The sequence below is a fragment of the Lolium rigidum genome, chromosome 2 (genome assembly GCF_022539505.1).
Source record: "Lolium rigidum isolate FL_2022 chromosome 2, APGP_CSIRO_Lrig_0.1, whole genome shotgun sequence".
Classification (NCBI taxonomy): Eukaryota; Viridiplantae; Streptophyta; class Magnoliopsida; order Poales; family Poaceae; genus Lolium; species Lolium rigidum.
Window position 1 is genome coordinate 239,574,072 of NC_061509.1, and position 18,436 is coordinate 239,592,507.

General features: G+C 41.1%; 1 protein-coding gene across 1 annotated transcript; it reads right to left on the reverse strand.

Annotated features, from left to right (window-relative positions):
• Positions 1 to 3,627: 3,627 nt before the first annotated feature.
• Positions 3,628 to 6,596, reverse strand: LOC124688394 (vesicle transport protein SFT2B-like). Its single transcript, XM_047222080.1, has 6 exons — positions 6,331 to 6,596; positions 5,978 to 6,031; positions 5,116 to 5,189; positions 4,458 to 4,575; positions 4,294 to 4,352; positions 3,628 to 3,891 (listed from the first exon to the last, which is right to left on the reverse strand). The coding sequence occupies exons 1-6, from the start codon at positions 6,469 to 6,471 to the stop codon at positions 3,813 to 3,815; spliced, it is 525 nt and encodes a 174-aa protein (XP_047078036.1). The 5' UTR covers positions 6,472 to 6,596; the 3' UTR covers positions 3,628 to 3,812.
• Positions 6,597 to 18,436: the final 11,840 nt, after the last annotated feature.

Sequence of the window (18,436 nt, forward strand, 5' to 3'; positions counted from 1 at the left end):
GATGAGATCTCCACGATGCACGCTTGCTAAACTGAACAAGATATACCAAAACAGTTGATAGCATAAAAATACCATATTTCTATCTAAATTTTGGAAAACTATCACTACTTCTTAGTTAGCTAGCAAAAATCTGCCACTTTACAGTAATTTTTTTTTGTAATATGCACTAAAATAAAAATTAAACATGATTTACACCGAATCCGACAACGGGCCTCCCATCAGCCTAACGTGGCCCCAACAGAAACGGTTGTGGCATGCCCGCTGCGCCAGTTCCTGGCCGTCGAGCCAAACCGTTCCTGGTCGTCGCGCCGCGTTGTAGGCTTTGACCTTGTGCCGAATCGGGTCAGTAGGGCCAGTAATTAGAGGAAGGCGATGCGTAAATTACAAAAAGGTTCAAAATATAAAAAGGTCTAACGCCCCTGATGTTTGTGTCTTGCCACGTCAGCCTTACATGTCGGTTCCTCATGTTAGAATATGTGTGAGCCCGTTTTAATTCGAGTTTAGTACACATTGCAAAAAAAAAACATGCACTAGAGTGGTAGATTTTTATCACAAAAACTTAATGTGGTAGTTTTTCGAAATTTGGGCAGAAATGTTGTAGTTTTCTGCTATCAACTCCCATTGTCTCCCATTTTGAATACCACATTTCTAGATTTTAACGTGCTAGGTACTTTTTAAAACTTCTAAACAAGCAAGCCTGGTCATTTTTGTAAAAATGGGTGCGTTCCTGTGACGTGGTGTATTCTTAATTTCTTACAGTGAAAATCAGCTATTCAACACCAATTTGTAGGGAATTAAATTTGAAGATACAAAGCCTTGATTTCTCTCAAGAGGACCACGTTCAGCGCCAGATCTGAATTGCTAACCTTGATTGATTGCCTGAACTAGGAGAAGCGAGTCCGTCTCAATGTGAACTCGAGTTTCACTCCCCAGGCCTACGCAATAACGCAAAGCATGTACGTCCTTTAGACAAGCTTCAGGTTTGGCCTACAGGCGATCCTGAACATAATCGAGCTTGGCAGCTCCCGCTTCAACGGTGTCTCCAGTCAAATCCCGCACAACAAAGCTGTCAGGACCCGGTGACCTTGGGAAGAAGGGGAAGGAAGCTGAGCGTTCGGGGCTCAGCCCGATCTGCATCAATATTTATTGGGATGGGGTTGGATTTGCTATAACTAACCCTTAAACCAAAAGCCGCGCCAAATTTGAGTAGAGCTTTGAGATGGACAAGTTGTTGAACCTACATCATAATAATGGTATTATCGGCATATATTGAACTATAGGGAAGTCCATAGAGCATTGGAGAGGCAAAGGTTTTGTTAAATGCCCATGAAGCATTGCCTACTTATAATTGATTGGAGAAAGTCAGATGCTAGAACAAATAACAGAGGAGACAAAGGATCTCCTTGCCTAACTCATCTCTTGCAGTGAAACTGAGCACCAGGTATCCCATTCAGTAGTACAGATGATGTTGCCAAGGAAAGAAGTTGCAAGATCCAGTGACACCATTTTGGTCCAAATCCTTTATGCTGCAAAACTCTCATAATGAAGGAATGATCCACCTTGTCAAAGGCCTTTTTAAAGTCAAGTTTCAAGATAAGAACTTCCTTTTTAGATTTATGACATCGGTGTAGATACTCATATGCCCAAGCCAGACAATCTTGAATTGTCCTTGATTTAATGAAATTGTATTGGTTCTCATGTATAAGCTTCATAATGACAGTCTGGAGCTTATTTGCAAGTCGCTTTGTGAGCAGCTTTAGGGTCCAATTGAGAAGAGAAATTGGTCTGAAGTCATTCTTCTTTGGGACAAGAGTTATATGACACCCATTTATACTTTCCAAGCAAAGTTTTCCTTGGTGAAACTGATGACACAAGTTATAGAAGTCTGATTTAATAACTGGCAAACACTTCCTTAAAAACTCTGCATTAAAACCGTAAGGGCCAGGAGATTTGTTATTGGGAAAAGCATTAACAGCAGCATCAATTTCTTGGGTTGAGAAAGGTTCTTCAAGGAAGGACAAATCCACAGAATTTGCAAGCAATGCAGTCATATCAAACACATTATTTACTGGCTCACTTGTACCAAGCCTTTCCTTATAGGAGTGTCAAAACAATGCAACTTTTCCTTCATGAGAGATAATATTAGAACCATCAATAGCTGATAAGGAAGCAATATGATTTTTTTTCTCTTTTGTACTGTAGCAATGGAGTGAAAAAATTTAGAGTTGTCCAAGGGCAATCCACTTTATCTTTCCTCTTTGGTTCCAGTATGCAAGTTGTTGCTTAAGGAGTTGTGCTTTTAGGGTAGCTCTCAAATTCCTTTCCCTAATACTCCTAGTCAGGTCTCTATGATTTTCAACAGAATCAAGGAGAGCAATAAATGCATTAACATCTGCAATGTCCTCTTTGAGAGAGGAGAAAGACTTAGCCCAATTCTTTAAAGCTTTTCTCAATATTTTGAATTTCGCAGAAATCCTCTTGGCAGCATCAGCAAAGTAGGAAGGAAACCTTGCATATGCAACAATCTATTTTCAAATCTGAAAACCTTGGGCTTGGGAACTAATGTCTTAAAAAAAATGACACAAGGAAGGGTTCAGCCAATGTGTTTGGGTGGCTTGTATTCCAAGATAGAGAAGTAAAAAAACCAATCTATTCTTTGTAGTAGAGGAGAGGAGTGCATGCTACTCCAAGTGATTTTTCTTCCTTTGAGAGGAATATCAATTAGTCCCAAATTATTGATAGATTCATTGAAGAGTCATTTCATTCACATTACCACCAGGCTTGTTTCTATCATCAGGAGACCGAATTAGGTTGAAATCCCCCAATAGAAACCAATCTGCATCAGTAGGGATATGGACATCATGAAACCAGGACAAGAATTGCAGTTGCTGGGCATCTTGACATGGAGCATATATGTTTGTTAGAGTCCAGGTGGCATCTGAAGTTGTGGGCTGGGAAGAGAGGGCATACTCATTTTCAAAGACACAATGCAATATAAGAACTGAAATGTCCCAAATTGTAAGAATACAACCAAATCAGCCAATGGATGGGTGGAAGACAAAGAAGTCAAAGTTTCTTGGACAAAAGTTCCTGATGAACTTAATGTCTGTCTTCTTTTTTCGTTTCTTGAAAGCAGATTACATGACATCCACTTTCTCTGATTTTATTGAAAATGAATATCCACTTACATGACATGTGTTGCCTCTTCTTCTAGAGGATACAGAGTAGCACATAACATCAACACTTACCAGGTGTTTATACCCATAATAAGCACTAAATTAATGAATTGTCTAGGTGTTCACAAAGAGAAATTGTAGATAAAACAGACTATTTCTCTCTCTTTAAGCACCAACATGACATTCATACATATGCACCACCATGATATACAGTGAGAAGTTTGACAATGGCTGGTTTTCAGCAAAGCCTTCACAAGCAGGATGTTCAAACAGGCACCATGATACTTCTATCATCATAATATATTTTTTACCATCATACAGGACTATCACAGTGATGCTCCTATGATCCACGAAGAGTGCGCCATGCATTCACGTGGAGGGAAATCCCAAGCCAAAGGGATCAAACGAGATGCCATATACAGATTTGTGAAAGAAGATGGTCGACACTGGGGAAAAGTTAACATAATTTCTGATCTTAAGTTCACGAGCTTGTTAGAAGTACACAGTAGATCACCAGTATCTACTGATCCAGCAATGAAAGGTACATCATCGATGTCTACCGATCCAGCAATGGGAGGTTGATCACGGATGTCTACGATCCAGCAACGAGCGGTAGATGGGATCAGGATGGTTGCTCTAGAATTCAGTGTCGAAGCAAGACGCCATCACTTTTGAAACAACTGACCGCGCAAAGGGTATATAGCTTAGACTGTACCTGCAAATACCAAAATAACAACAATCGTATATCTTCAGAATTGCTGATCTATCCATTATGCTTTTGCAATGCTAATTTAAGTGGTTAAACCCTTTGCAGATCGAAACATGGTTGTCAATTTTAAGCGATATGATGAGACATTAGTTTTGCATCCTGCAAGTTTTAATCAATGGCATGTGCAGATATACACTATGATATCTCTTAGCTGTGAATACTTTTTGAAGGAAAATAGTAGTGAATATTGGTTATTGCTTTAAAATGTATTACTTCCAACGCATTTTTTACACATAATAACTGGACCTAGATAAGTTATGAGCGTGCGGCTGGGCCAGTATTATGCAAGGTTGATAGTAGCTTTTGTTAAAAATTGAAAATTCATATATTGGAAGAGATTTAACTTACCAGACAAGGGCACCAAATTCCAAAATGATGGCAAGTAGAGTCAACACCTTACTGTGAACCTGTTTCGAGATAAAGGACCATCGATGTAGTTGATCATATAAGTAACACATAAGAATGTCATAAATTTATGAAATGTACCGGATTTCTCAAATCAGTTTACTTACTAAGAGAGCGCAGAATAGAGCAACAATGATGCTTGCAATGTATATAGCAGTGGCATATATGCGCACAGAATCAAGCATCATATCAAATTGTCTCTTCGGACCTATAAGAAATGCTGTACTGTCAAACAAATGGTCCCAGCATTAGCTGACATGGAGAAAAAGTTAAGAGACACATCAAAAAGATAATCTAGATAGGAAAGGTACAGGTGCATGAACATTATAGACCACACATTGAGTGGCAAAGTAGATTCTTAGATATTAAGGTGCTCACGAAGTCACAACTAAATCATGTAACACCTTGAAAAGAAAATAGTTATATCTATGCCAAAGTTAGACTGCATTAAGCACATAAACTTCTATAATTAGGTGAAGTTGCAAAACTAGAAAAATCACATTCTTCAAAATGAGATGAAGAGTCGAGGAAGTTTCTGCTTTTGCATCCAGACATCTATGTGAAAAGTGTAAACAAGTCCTTGAAATAAGGACCATGCTGATTTTACTGGTTATGGAGACATATAACTTACTAGATGGCAAAATTTAAGTAAGGAGATTCTCTGGTAATAAGAAATGCTGTCCATAATCTCACATAAGGAAATAGAAGAAAACATAGTCTATTAGAACAAGGAAACATATAACTTCAAGAAATGGTGCAACAGACCTTCCGAGCGCCATCATATTGCCAAGTGTGAATGTAACCCCAAATTTCACAGGATGGAAGAAAACGATCATTGACTGTGATGACAGAAGAAAACTGCTAAATATAATGTTCGGAAGGTAAAAACTAGCATTGCAGAATAAAAAATGTAGGCAGACATAATACTACCTCTGTCCATAAAAAGATGTCAAAAGTTTGTCTAAATTCGGATGTATCTAGACACTTTTACATATGAATTTAGACAAACCTCCGACATTCTTTTATGGACGGAGGGTTTTAGGCAGACATAATACATAGAATCAGATTGCACTATCTGATGTTCCCCAACTCCAAATTATCTCTAATTATCATGTGATGCAATGCAAGAATGAGATTATCATGATTAATACATCATGTGGTACAGTAATGCTTCATCGAATTAATTACAGAACTCTACAAGCGAAACATCACAATATGAGAAGGCTTAGAAGCAGGTTCTCTCCTAAAGAAGCTTAGGGAGCAGTATTGAGTATTCCTATGTAACATTTTCCCTGACCAATAATTATAAGATTGGTCATGCCAAAATTTGGTATAATAACGTGAAAGGTTTCTAGTCACAGACAGTTTTATCTCAAATTGAGACCAAAGGCAGCAGGTGATGGTGTGAACTTGAAGCATATGAACCAAAGGAGGCAGGGAACATCCGGCAAGAAGGAAGCATCAAATTGTTACTTAAAGGTGGATGAAGCATTTTACTACCCTACCTCATTTGACAGCATTCACGAAGCAACACCGAAAGAAGAAACAACAATGAAAGCGCAGTTCCATGCGCGATAAGAAAAGGGGAAAGTGCGCATGATAATGCTGTTAAGGCAGATAAACTCACCAAGAAAGTGCACGTCAGACCAGCAGCCAAGCATATCGCGAAACCATACAGCCTCTGCACAAATAAGACCAAACAAGCGTGAATTTCAGTTCCACGACACAACAACCATACGCTCAGCAAGAGCAATTAGCCATGATCTGGTAAACAGCTATAGCCGCATTGCTCGAACGGCTCTACCGCGACCTATCCTATACGATAATTTCTCGCTGGTCAGTCCCCTGAGAAGCCGCTAGTCAGCATCATCTTAGGTCAATAATCGGCTCGCGGGCAGATCTGGGCGAAGACGCCTCGGATCCGAGAGTATAGCGAGCACAGGAAGGCGGGCGGGAGAGGGGGAGGAGGCGGCGTATTGCCTGGGTGGTGTTGAGGGTGCAGTGCCGGTTGATGTCGTCGAAGAAGGACTGCTCCTCGGGCGGCGGCAGCGCGGCCTCCTCGTCGACCTCCATGCCGACCAGCATCTTGGCCCGCTCCAGGGCGTCCCGCATCCTGTCCATGGTAGCTGCTGTGTAGCCTAGAGACTAGAGAGCTCGGCGGGCGGGCGCGCGGCCGGTGGGTGAAGGCGGATGCGGGAGAATCCCACCGTCCGGTGAAGAAGATACTAGATGGCAGTTGGTTTGGGAATCCAGGTACCTGCCAGTACTAGTCGCAGGAGGAAGATGGAGTAGTAGTGTACTGGGAGACTGGGCTAGATTGGTGATGGGCCGGCCATGTCGTATGTATCTCATCGGGCCTACTATTTTCTTCGCCAAAATATCCACTTTTCTTGAAACGCCAAAATATCCACTTAAGCAATGGAGAGATAACCCTAAACAAAAGCAATGGAGAGATTATAGCTCAGAAAAAGAAGAAGCAATGGAGAGATTGCTGGGAGCTTTCCTAAATCCTAACGCCTGAAGGATTCTCACATGGGTTCATTCGTATACTGGATATACATAAGGTATATGATCGTGTTAAAAGGTGTTTTTTTAGAGAAATGATGCTTAAGTTGGGATTTGGCAAATGATGGGTAAAATTAATTATGGCTTATGTATCTTCGGTAATATACAAGTTTCACGAATGTTTCACATCTTCAAGAAGGATTCGCCAAGGTGATCCTCAGGCCTTGTCATGAATGCTTAATCAAGCTGAGCACACATGGTCACTCCTAGGTGTAAAAGTGTGATGGGAGGCACCTATGATTTATCACCTTTTGTTCGTAGATGATTTGCTTATTTTGATGGAGGAGAATGCAAAACAAATGAAAGAAAAATCTTGATGCTTACTGTGCTAGCTTGGACCAAATAGGTGTCTGAAGAGTTGTGAGTTAGAGTATTTAAATGATCGTGATCTTGATTTTCCTTTCATGGTGGGTGCGCATAGGGTTGATAATTTGATATCTTATTGAATGAGTACACACACTCATTAGTGGTGGCAAGGAGAAAATCATATCCATGGGAGGAAAGGAAATGCTTATTAATGCGGTTGCTCATGCCATATAGATATTTGTGATATTTAAAACTGCAATGTTAGCAAAGAAAAGTCGGAGATTGATGGAGTGGCCGGATTCTCTGTGTGCAAGAGTGCTTTATGCTGAATATTATCTAAATAGTAATCTTATGAATGCAAAACTTAAAAGTAGGAGCTCTTTTACTTTCCATAGTGTTATATATGGAACTCAAACATTTTTTTGTGAAAAAGACGATCATCTATTAATAATCATCAACAATACAAAGAAGAACACCAAAAGTAATAAAATAACAAATAGGTCATTGTACCACCTAACGAAGACTACGAATAGTGGAGCAAGCCGAAGGCGCACTACCGTCCTCACCCTCCATCACCCAAGTCAAGCAAAGGTTATTGAAGTAGAGCTTATTGTAGTAGAGGAACATGAATTCTTCGTGGTAAGGCCCTAAAGGACTAGTGCACCAAAATAGCAACCATCGCCAATGATGAGAACTATAGATCGAAAGAGCCAAACATGTAACCACACCAACAAATATGAAAAAGGATTGGATCCTATATGAGATCCACTGGACGATCAACTCCACACACCCTTCGCCGGTGCTAGGTGCACCATCGAAGAGAATAGGATGGGGAGGACCTTATTCTGCATTTATGATGTTGACGTCACCTCACCATCCCAAAGAAGACACATATTGGAACTATCTAAAAAGGATCGAAAACCCACCCACTGGCGAGGGGCTGTGGTTCGCCGCACTTCCAAGGCTAAATAGATCATATGGGCACCTAGAGCGGAAGAGGGAGTGGATAGGTGCTTATCAAATTTTAATTTCTTTTCAATTTAGGCTTGACACAAAAGGTACATTCTCTAGATATGCAACTATGTAAATTTAGCTATATGATCAAATACAAGCAAGTAACAAGATAACTGATACGATTAATAAAGGAACAGTAAATGATAGAAGTAACCGAGAGTGAAGCACACGGAGATACAAGGGTTGATTCACATATTTTCTTCCTTTCGAGGGAAAGTACGTCTACGTTGGAGAGGTGTGGCACCACGAAGGCCAACCAACATCATAAAGGCTTCATCCTATTCTTCGCCGAGGAGACCAGAAAGGTTAGCTCACGCTCCACTAAGCGGTAGTGATAAGGGGTTGCCCAATCTTCTCAGTAAGCAACGGGGGTGGTGATGAACACACGATGAACACAGCGGAGATACACGATGATGAAGTGGATGATAACTTGTATGACGCTGACGAGTCTCTCGATCGATCCCTGTCGCCAATGCAACAACTCTCAACCCTGCAAGATATTCGCAACTCCACACACTTGCGCACGTAGCCGCCGACCACGAAGCGGTAGATTGCAATCTTCTAATCCCCAATGAAACAGCAGATCACACAAACTTTCAGTAGCATAAAACTCCAGATCGAAACGAATCGGAGAGTGGGAATCAATAGTTTTTGCGTAGCAAACAACTATGAACTAGGGTTTATCTTAAACGTGGTCTAAAGCTATTATGGGGGCGTCCTGGGCACTTATATAGGCGTTCAGGACGACCTCGGGTCGAAAAGATACAAAAATAACCGACCTAGAATAGATCTGGTCGAGACAGACTCGGACTCGGCCGGCCTGGGGGCCGGTCGACCGGGCCTGGGACCGGGCCAGTCCGGTTCAAACCGGGCCTAGCGCCGGGTGGCGATCGGGCTACGCGTCCTGGCTTACTGGACAGTGCTTGGCTGGCACAAGCTTGGCGCCCGGTTGGCGCCGGGCTGGGTCGGTCTGGCGCCCGGTTGGACCGGGCCTGGGACCGGGCGCGCCGGCGTGGTGGCCGGTCTGACCGGGCCTGGCGTCGGCCTGGACTTCTTCTTCTCCCCTCGCGCATGCCTCCCTCTCCTCCCTCGCGCTTCCATGGGATGTCTCCTTATCCAGCTTCTTGGCCAGCTCCATGTCCAGCTTCACGTCCAGCTTCTTGTCCAACTGCTCCTCTCCTCCTCGTGCGATGCCTGCTCCTTCCTCATACTTGATCATCCATAAGTAATAGGACTTAGGCAGTATAAAGTTCTCATCAATCAAAGTATCACTTAGGAACAAATTCACCTGTTGCTTAAGTAGCTTTGCACGAGCTCATGTCATTGGTCCAATCCTGACTTCATTGGACTTGAGCTTCACAACAGCATCGTCTTCATCTTGTAATGACGGAGGTAGTAGTGTGGTAGGGATGTCCTCATCATCTCCCCCCCCTTCAAAAGGTGTCGACCTCGACGCTCCAAGGTCTTCTCCGTCATATGGTGTCAAATCAGCAACATTGAAAAAATTACTGACACCAAACTCATCAGTTGGAAGATCTATCGAGTATGCATTGCCATTGATCTTGGCAAGCACTTTGTAAGGACCAGCACCACGAGGAAGCAACTTGGACTTCCGCAGCTTCGAGAATCTATCCTTGCGAAAATGTACCCAGACCATATCACCAGGCTTGAACAATATCTCCTTGCGCTTCTTGTTCACCCTTGCAACATTTTTCTTGCCTTTCTTCTCTATCAACTCTTTAGTCTTCTCATGAATCTTTCGTACAAAATTTGCCCTCTTTGATGCCTCCATATTGACTCTCTCATGTATGGGTAGAGGCAACAAGTCAAGTGGAGTAATGGGTTTGAAACCATACACCACCTCAAAAGGACACAGCTCTGTGGTAGAATGTACCGCCCTGTTGTAAGCAAACTCCACATGCGGAAAACACTCTTCCCACTCCTTCAAGTTCTTCTTGATCATGGATCTCAACAGTTGTGACAATGTTCTATTCACCACCTCAGTTTGACCATCAGTTTGGGGATGACAAGTAGTACTGAAAAGTAGCTTTGTCTCCAGCTTTCCCCAAAGTGTCTTCCAGAAGTAGCTCATAAACTTCACGTCACGATCAGAAACAATAGTCTTCGGGACTCCATGTAGACGTGCAATCTCCCTGAAAAACAGGTTAGCAATATGCGACGCATCGTCGCTCTTGTGGCAGGCAATAAAATGTGACATCTTAGAGATTCTATCCACTACCACAAATATAGAATCATGGACTCTCTTAGTACGCGGCAAACCCAACACAAAATCCATACTAATATCCTCCCATGGTGTAGTAGGTGCCGGTAAAGGACTATACAAACCATGAGGCTTCAACTTGGACTTGGACTTGTTGCAAGTAATGCACCGCTTCACATATCTGTCCACATCCCACCTCATCTTTGGCCAATAGAAATGATCAGCGATCATGAGTAGCGTCTTCTCATGCCCAAAGTGACCCGTCAAACCTCCAGCATGTGATTCCTGCAATAAGAGCAAACGCACAGACGACTCTGGAACACATAGTTTGTTAGCTCTAAACAAGAACTCATCATGTATGTGATATTTTTCCCATGCTTTACCAATAGCGCACAAACGATATGGTTCAGCAAAATCATGATCAGTGGCATACAAATCACATAGTACTTCTAATCCAGGAATTTTAACATCAAGATGTGTTAATAGCATAGTTTTCCTAGATAGAGCATCAGCAACAATATTATCTTTTCCCTTCTTATGCTTAATAATGTATGCAAAGACTCAATGAACTCAACCCACTTAGCAAGACACCTATGCAAAGTAAATTGGGCTTTCAGATATTTCAAAGCTTCATGATCAGAACGTATGATAAATTCTTTTGGCCACAAATAATGTTGCCAAACCTCAAGAACTCTAATTAAAGCATACAATTCTTTATCATATATAGGATAGTTCAACTTAGCACCAAAAAGTTTCTCAAAAAAATATGCGATTGGGCGACCCTCTTGCATCAACACACCACCAATTCCAATACCACTAGCATCACATTCAATCTCAAATTGCTTATTGAAATCAGGAAGTGCAAGCAATGGTGCAGAAGTTAACAATCGTTTCAGTTCATCAAAAGCATGATCTTGGGCTGCGCCCCACTCAAAAATAACACCCTTTTTAGTCAAATCATTCAAAGGTGCAGCAATAGTACTAAAATTGGGCACAAATCTTCTATAAAAACCAGCAAGACCATGAAAACTTCGTACTTGACTCACATTCATGGGAGTAGGCCAATTTGGAATAGCTTCAATTTTAGACACATCTACTTATACTCCATGCCTAGAGATAACATAACCCAGAAATATGACCTTATCTTTGCAAAATGTGCACTTCTCAAGATTACCATAAAGTTTACTATCACACAACACTTGCAAAACATGTCGAATATGTATAGTATGATCAGATTCATTGCGGTTGTAGATTAATATGTCATCAAAGTACACAAACACAAACTTGCCAATAAAATCACGCAAAACATGGTTCATCAGTCTCATGAAAGTGCTAGGTGCATTAGTCAAACCAAAATGCATTACTAACCACTCATATAAACCAAATTTTGTTTTAAGGTTGTTTTCCATTCATCGCCTTCTTTCATCCTAATTTGATGATAACCACTACGCAAATCAATTTTAGAGAAAACAACATCACCACTCAATTCATCTAGCATATCCTCTAAACGGGAAATAGGATGACGATGTCGAATAGTAATGTTGTTTATCGCTCTACAATCTAAACACATGCGCCATGTACCATCTTTCTTAGGAACTAAAATAACAGGAACAACACAAGGACTAAGGCTTATGCAGATATAACCTTTGTCGAGTAGCACTTGTACTTGCTTCTATATCTCTTTCGTCTCTTCGGGGCTCGTCCTATATGGCACCCTATTGGGCAGCGAGGCGCCGGGGATCTAGTCTATTTGATGCTCAATACCACGCAATGGTGGTAATCCTGCGGGCACCTCCTCCGGAAACACATCGCTGAATTCCTGCAACATATTAGAAACACCAAGAGGAATAGGGTCATGTCGTTAGAAACCAAAACTGTACCCCTGTATATGAGCACAAGAGGCATGGCTGTAGGATCCTCACTAAATTATCTCATATCCTCTTTGGTGGCTAAAAGCACTAAGGAATTCACTCTCTCACTTTTCGTTATATCACTCACGGTATTACAATTCTCTCGCCTATCTATAGGTGCATCCTCCAAGTTAACTTCAACTTTCTGACGAGATTCATTGACAAATTGTTGTGGTGACATTGTAAGTTAATTTTCTTGCCCTTGAACTCCAAGTGATATGTATTGGCGCGACCATTGTGTTGCACAGAACGATCATAGAGCCATGGCCGGCCCAACAGCAGGTGACACACCGTCATAGGAACCACATCAAAAGCAATGGAATCCTTATACGGCCCAATCTCAAAATCAACACGCACCATGTGGCTCACTGATACGTCTCAAACATATCTATAATTTCTTATGTTCCATGCTAGTTTTATGACAATACTCACATGTTTTATATACACTTTATATCATTTTGATGCATTTTCCGGCACTAACCTATTAACAAGATGCCGAAGCGCTAGTTCCTATTTTCTGCTATTTTTGGTTTCAGAAATCCTACACAGGAAATATTCTCGGAATTGGACGAAACAAAAGCCCACGGTCTTATTTTCCACGGAGCCTTCCAGAAGTCTAAAGAGGAGACGAAGAGGGGCGACGAGGCGGCCACACCCTAGGGGGCGCGGCCCCACCCCTGGCCGCGCCGCCCTATGGGATGGGCCCCTCGAGCGTCCCCCGACTCTGCCCCTTCGCCTATTTAATCTCTCCGTCGCGAAAACCCTAGTACCGAGAGCCACGATACGAGAAAACATACTGAGACGCCGCCGCCGTCAACCTCATCTCGGGAGGTTCTGAAGATCGCCTCCGGCACCCTACCGGAGAGGGGAATTATCACCGGAGGGCTCTACATCACCATGCCCGCCTCCGGACTGATGCGTGAGTAGTTCATCCTTGGACTATGGGTCCATAGAAGTAGCTAGATGGTTGTCTTCTCCTCTTATGCTATCATGTTTAGATCTTGTGAGCTGCCTATCATGATCAAGATCATCTATTTGTAATGCTACATGTTGTGTTTGTTGGGATCCGATGAATATGGAATACTATGTCAAGTTGATTATCGATCTATCATATATGTGTTGTTTATGATCTTGCATGCTCTCCGTTGCTAGTAGAGGCTCTGGCCAAGTTGATACTTGTGACTCCAAGAGGGAGTATTTATGCTCGATAGTGGGTTCATGCCTCCATTGAATCTGGGACAGTGACAGAAAGTTCTAAGGTTATGGATGTGTTGTTGCCACTAGGGATAAAACATCAATGCATTGTCTAAGGATATTTGTATTGTTTATATTACGCACAGTACTTAACGCAATTGTCTGTTGTTTGCAACTTAATACTGGAAGGGGTGCGGATACTAACCCGAAGGTGGACTTTTTAGGCATAGATGCATGCTGGATAGCGGTCTATGTTCTTTGTCGTAATGCCCTAAGTAAATCTCATATTAGTCATCATGATATGTATGTGCATTGTTATGCCCTCTCTATTTTGTCAATTGCCCAACTGTAATTTGTTCACCCAACATGCTATTTATCTTATTGGAGAGACACCACTAATGAACTATGGACGCCGGTCCATTCTTTTACATCTGAAGTACAATCTAGTGCAATCATTGTTCTTTGTTGTTCTTTGCAAACAAACATCATTCTCCACACCATACGTTTAATCCTTTGTTTACAGCAAGCCGGTGAGATTGAAAACCTCACTGTTAAGTTGGGGCAAAGTATTTTGATTGTGTTGTGCAGGTTCCACGTTGGCGCCGGAATCCCCGGTGTTGCGCCGCACTACACTCCTTCACCAACAACCTTCACGTGGCCTTCATCTCCTACTCGGTTCGATAACCTTGGTTTCTTACTAAGGGAAAACTTGCTGCTGTACGCATCACACCTTCCTCTTGGGGTTCCCAACGGACGTGTGCTTCACGCGTCATCAAGCTATTTTTCTGGTGCCGTTGCCGGGGAGATCAAGACACGCTGCAAGGGGAGTCTCTCACATCCAATCTCTTTACTTTGTTTATTGTCTTGCTTTGCTTTATTTTATTTTCTGTCTTGTTTGCTTTCTTTATATAAAAAACACAAAAAAATTAGTTACTTGTTTTACTTTATTTAATTCGGTTTTGCTTAGTTTATTTTTATTATTGCTAAAATGAGTAATCCTGAAGTTGAAGTTCGATCATTTAAACAACAAGGGGGAGAGAGTTTTAAAGATGCTTGGTATAGAATTAGTGATTCTCATCATAGGTGCACTAAGAAACACTCCACTATTATCCTCCTTAGGAACTTTTATGTTGGTATCTCTAGCTGGAATAGGTATGTTCTTGATACTCTTGCTGGAGGTAATTTCCTAGGCACTCCTGCTTTAGAAGCTAGTTGTATTATTGAGAGTCTAGTTCGAATACCACCTGTTAATGAAGCTAAAATTGAAATCTCTCTTGAGGATGTCATGAAAAAGTTGGAGGCCATAGAGAAAAATCTTCCAAGTGTCGAGACTAAATTGGGAATATTACTTGATAACACTGATAAACTTGATAAATCTCTAGGAGGAATTAATGAAAGAATTGTTGTCTTAGAAACTGGTGCTATCCATGATAATCAAACCCATAGGATTGGTGAACTTGAAGAAGCTATGGAAACCTTGGGTTCAACTTTTTCTTCTCTTAAGTTTAAGGAGAAAGCTTATGTGGGTAAGGAGCAAAAGTTCATGTATGTCCCTAAGATGCCTAAGCCAAATAATCATTATAAGCTTAAAATTGATAAAACCCTTAGGACCACTATGGGAAATTTAGATAATGGGGCATCTAAGATACCTGTTGATGCTTCTTCTCTTGATGTTACTTGATTTACACTTTCTGCGCCTAGCTGAAAGGCGTTAAAGAAAAGCGCTTATGGGAGACAACCCATTATTTTATTTCTGCAATTTTTGTTTTATATTTGAGTCAAGGTGCTTGTTACTACTTTAGCAATACCTTTATATCTTTACTTTATTGCATTGTTGTGCCAAGTAAAGTCTTTGATAGTAAGGTTGATACTAGATTTGGATTTCTACGCAGAAACAGATTTCTAGCTGTCACGAATTTGAGTAGATCTCTCTGTAGGAAACTCTAAAAATCTGCGAAAATTCATGAGTAATCCCCAGATATGTACGCAACTTTCATTCAATTTGAGCATCTTCATCTGAGCATGTTAAGTGCCTCTAAAAAATTCGTCTTTACGGACTGTTCTGTTTTGACAGATTCTGCCTTTTATTTCACATTGCCTCTTTTACTGTGTTGAGTGGATTTATTTGCTCCATTAACTTTCAGTAGCCTTGGGTAGTGTCCAGAAGTGTTGGGAATGATTGTGTCCTCTCTGAACATGTGAATTTTTGATTATGCACTAACTCTCTAATGAGATTGTTTTGAGTTTGGTGTGAAGGAAGTTTTCAAGAATCAAGAGAGGAGGATGATATAATACGATTAAGAAGAGTGAAAATTCTAAGCTTGGGGATGCCCCAGTGGTTCATCCCTGCATATTTCAAGAATAATCAAGCATCTAAGCTTGGGAATGCCCAAGGCATCCCCTTCTTCATCAACAACTTATCAGGTCACCTCTAGTGAAACTATATTTTTATTCCGTCACATCTTATGTGCTTTACTTGGAGCGTATGTATGTTTTTATTTTTGTTTGTGTTTGAATAAAATCAGATCCTAGCATTCCTTGTATGGGAGAAATACACGCTCCGCTTGTTCATATTGAACACTGGTGTTCTTAGCTTTACTTTTAATGTTCATGGTGAAGGTTGAAAGCCGCTTCATTCATTGCTATTTGGTTGGAAACAGAAAATACTTCATGTGGTAATTGGTATATTGTCTTGAATAATTTGATACATGGCAATTGTTTTGAGCTCTCAAATAGATCATGTTTAAGCTGTTGCATCATGTAGTTTAAATCTATTAGTGGAGAACTACCGTAGAACTTGTTGAAATTTGATTTGCATGATTGGTCTCTCTAAAGTGTAGATATTTTCTGGTAAAATGTTAACAAGAAAGACAGTGTAGAGTCTTATAATGCTTGCAATATGTTCTTATGTAAGTTTTGCTGTATCGGTTCATACTTGTGTTTGCTTCAAACAACCTTGCTAGCCAAAGCCTTGTACTGAGAGGGAATGCTTCTCGTGCATCCAAAACCTTGAGCCAAAACTTATGCCATTTGTGTCCACCATAACTACCTACTATCTGGTATTTCTCTGCCATTCCAAGTAAATTGCTTGCGTGCTACCTTTAAAAATTTCATTCCTTATCTTTGCAATACATAGCTCATGGGAAAGTAGCCTAAAAACTATTGTAGTAAAGAATATGTCGCTTATGTATCTTATTTCTTATAAGTTGCTTGTTGAGCGGTAACCATGTTTCTGGGGACACCATCAACTGTTACACCTTTGTTGAATATCATGTGAGTTGCTATGCATGTTCGTCTTGTCTGAAGTAAGGGAGATTTTCCATGAGTTATATGGTTTGAGTATGCATATTGTTAGAGAAGAACATTGGGCCGCTAACCAAAGCCATGTATCATGGTGAAAGTTTCAGCGTGGACACTAATCCTCAAATCTCTTATGAGAATATTATCTGTTGTTGAATGCTTACAGCATTAAAGAGGAGTGCATTATCTGTTTTCTATGTTGTCCCGGTATGGATGTCCTCAAGTTGAGATCTATCAAAATCGAGAAATCAAATGCGATTTATCTCCTTGGACCTTTGTACAGGTGGCATAGAGGTACCCCTTTGTGACACTTGGTTGAAACATATGGAATGCAATGATAATCCATGGAAATCTGAGCTAATTAGGACAAGGTGCGAGCACTATTGGTATTCGATGCATGAGGCTTGCAACTAATAGGATGTTTTATGCTTAACACATATGAATTATTACTACCGTTGACAAAATTGTTTCCATGTTTTCAAAATAAAAAGCTCTAGCACATTAGTAATCCCGGACTGCTTCCCTCTGCGAAGGGCCTTTGTTTTACTTTATGTTGAGTCAGTTTACCTACTTCTTTCTATCTTAGAAGTAAACACTTGTGTCAACTGTGTGCATTGATTCTTACATACTTGCTTATTTGCATTCATCATATTACTTTGTGTTGACAATTATCCATGAGATATACATGTTGAAGTTGAAAGCAACTGCTGAAACTTATATCTTCCTTTGTGTTGCTTCAAAACCTTCTATTAAGAATCTATTGCTTTATGAGTTAACTCTTATGCAAGACTTATTGATGCTTGTCTTGAAAGTACTATTCATGAAAAGTCTTTGCTATATGATTCAGTTGTTTAGTCATTATCTTTACCATTGCTTTGAATCACTTCATTCATCTCATATGCTTTACAATAGTATTGATCAAGATTATGATAGTAGCATGTCACTTCAGAAATTATCCTTGTTATCGTTTACCTACTCGAGGGCGAGTAGGAACTAAGCTTGGGGCTTGATACGTCTCAAACGTATCTATAATTTCTTATGTTCCTTGCTAGTTTTATGACAATACTCACATGTTTTATATACACTTTATATCATTTTGATGCATTTTCCGGCATAACCTATTAACAAGATGCCGAAGCGCCAGTTCTGTTTCTGCTGTTTTTGGTTTCGAAATCCTACACAGGAAATATTCTCGGAATTGGACGAAACAAAAGCCCACGGTCTTATTTTCCACGGAGCCTTCCAGAAGTCCGAAGAGGAGACGAAGAGGGGCGACGAGGCGGCCACACCCTAGGGGGGCGCGGCCCCACCCCTGGCCGCGCCGCCCTATGGGGTTGGCCCCTCGAGCGTCCCCCGACTCTGCCCCTTCGCTTATTTAATCTCTCCGTCGCGAAAACCCTAGTACCGATAGCCACGATACGAGAAAACATACTGAGACGCCGCCGCCGTCAACCTCATCTCGGGAGGTTTTGAAGATCGCCTCCGGCACCCTGCCGGAGAGGGGAATTATCACTAGATGGATCTACATCACTGTTGGAGATATGCCCAAGAGGCAATAATAAAGTAGTTATTATAT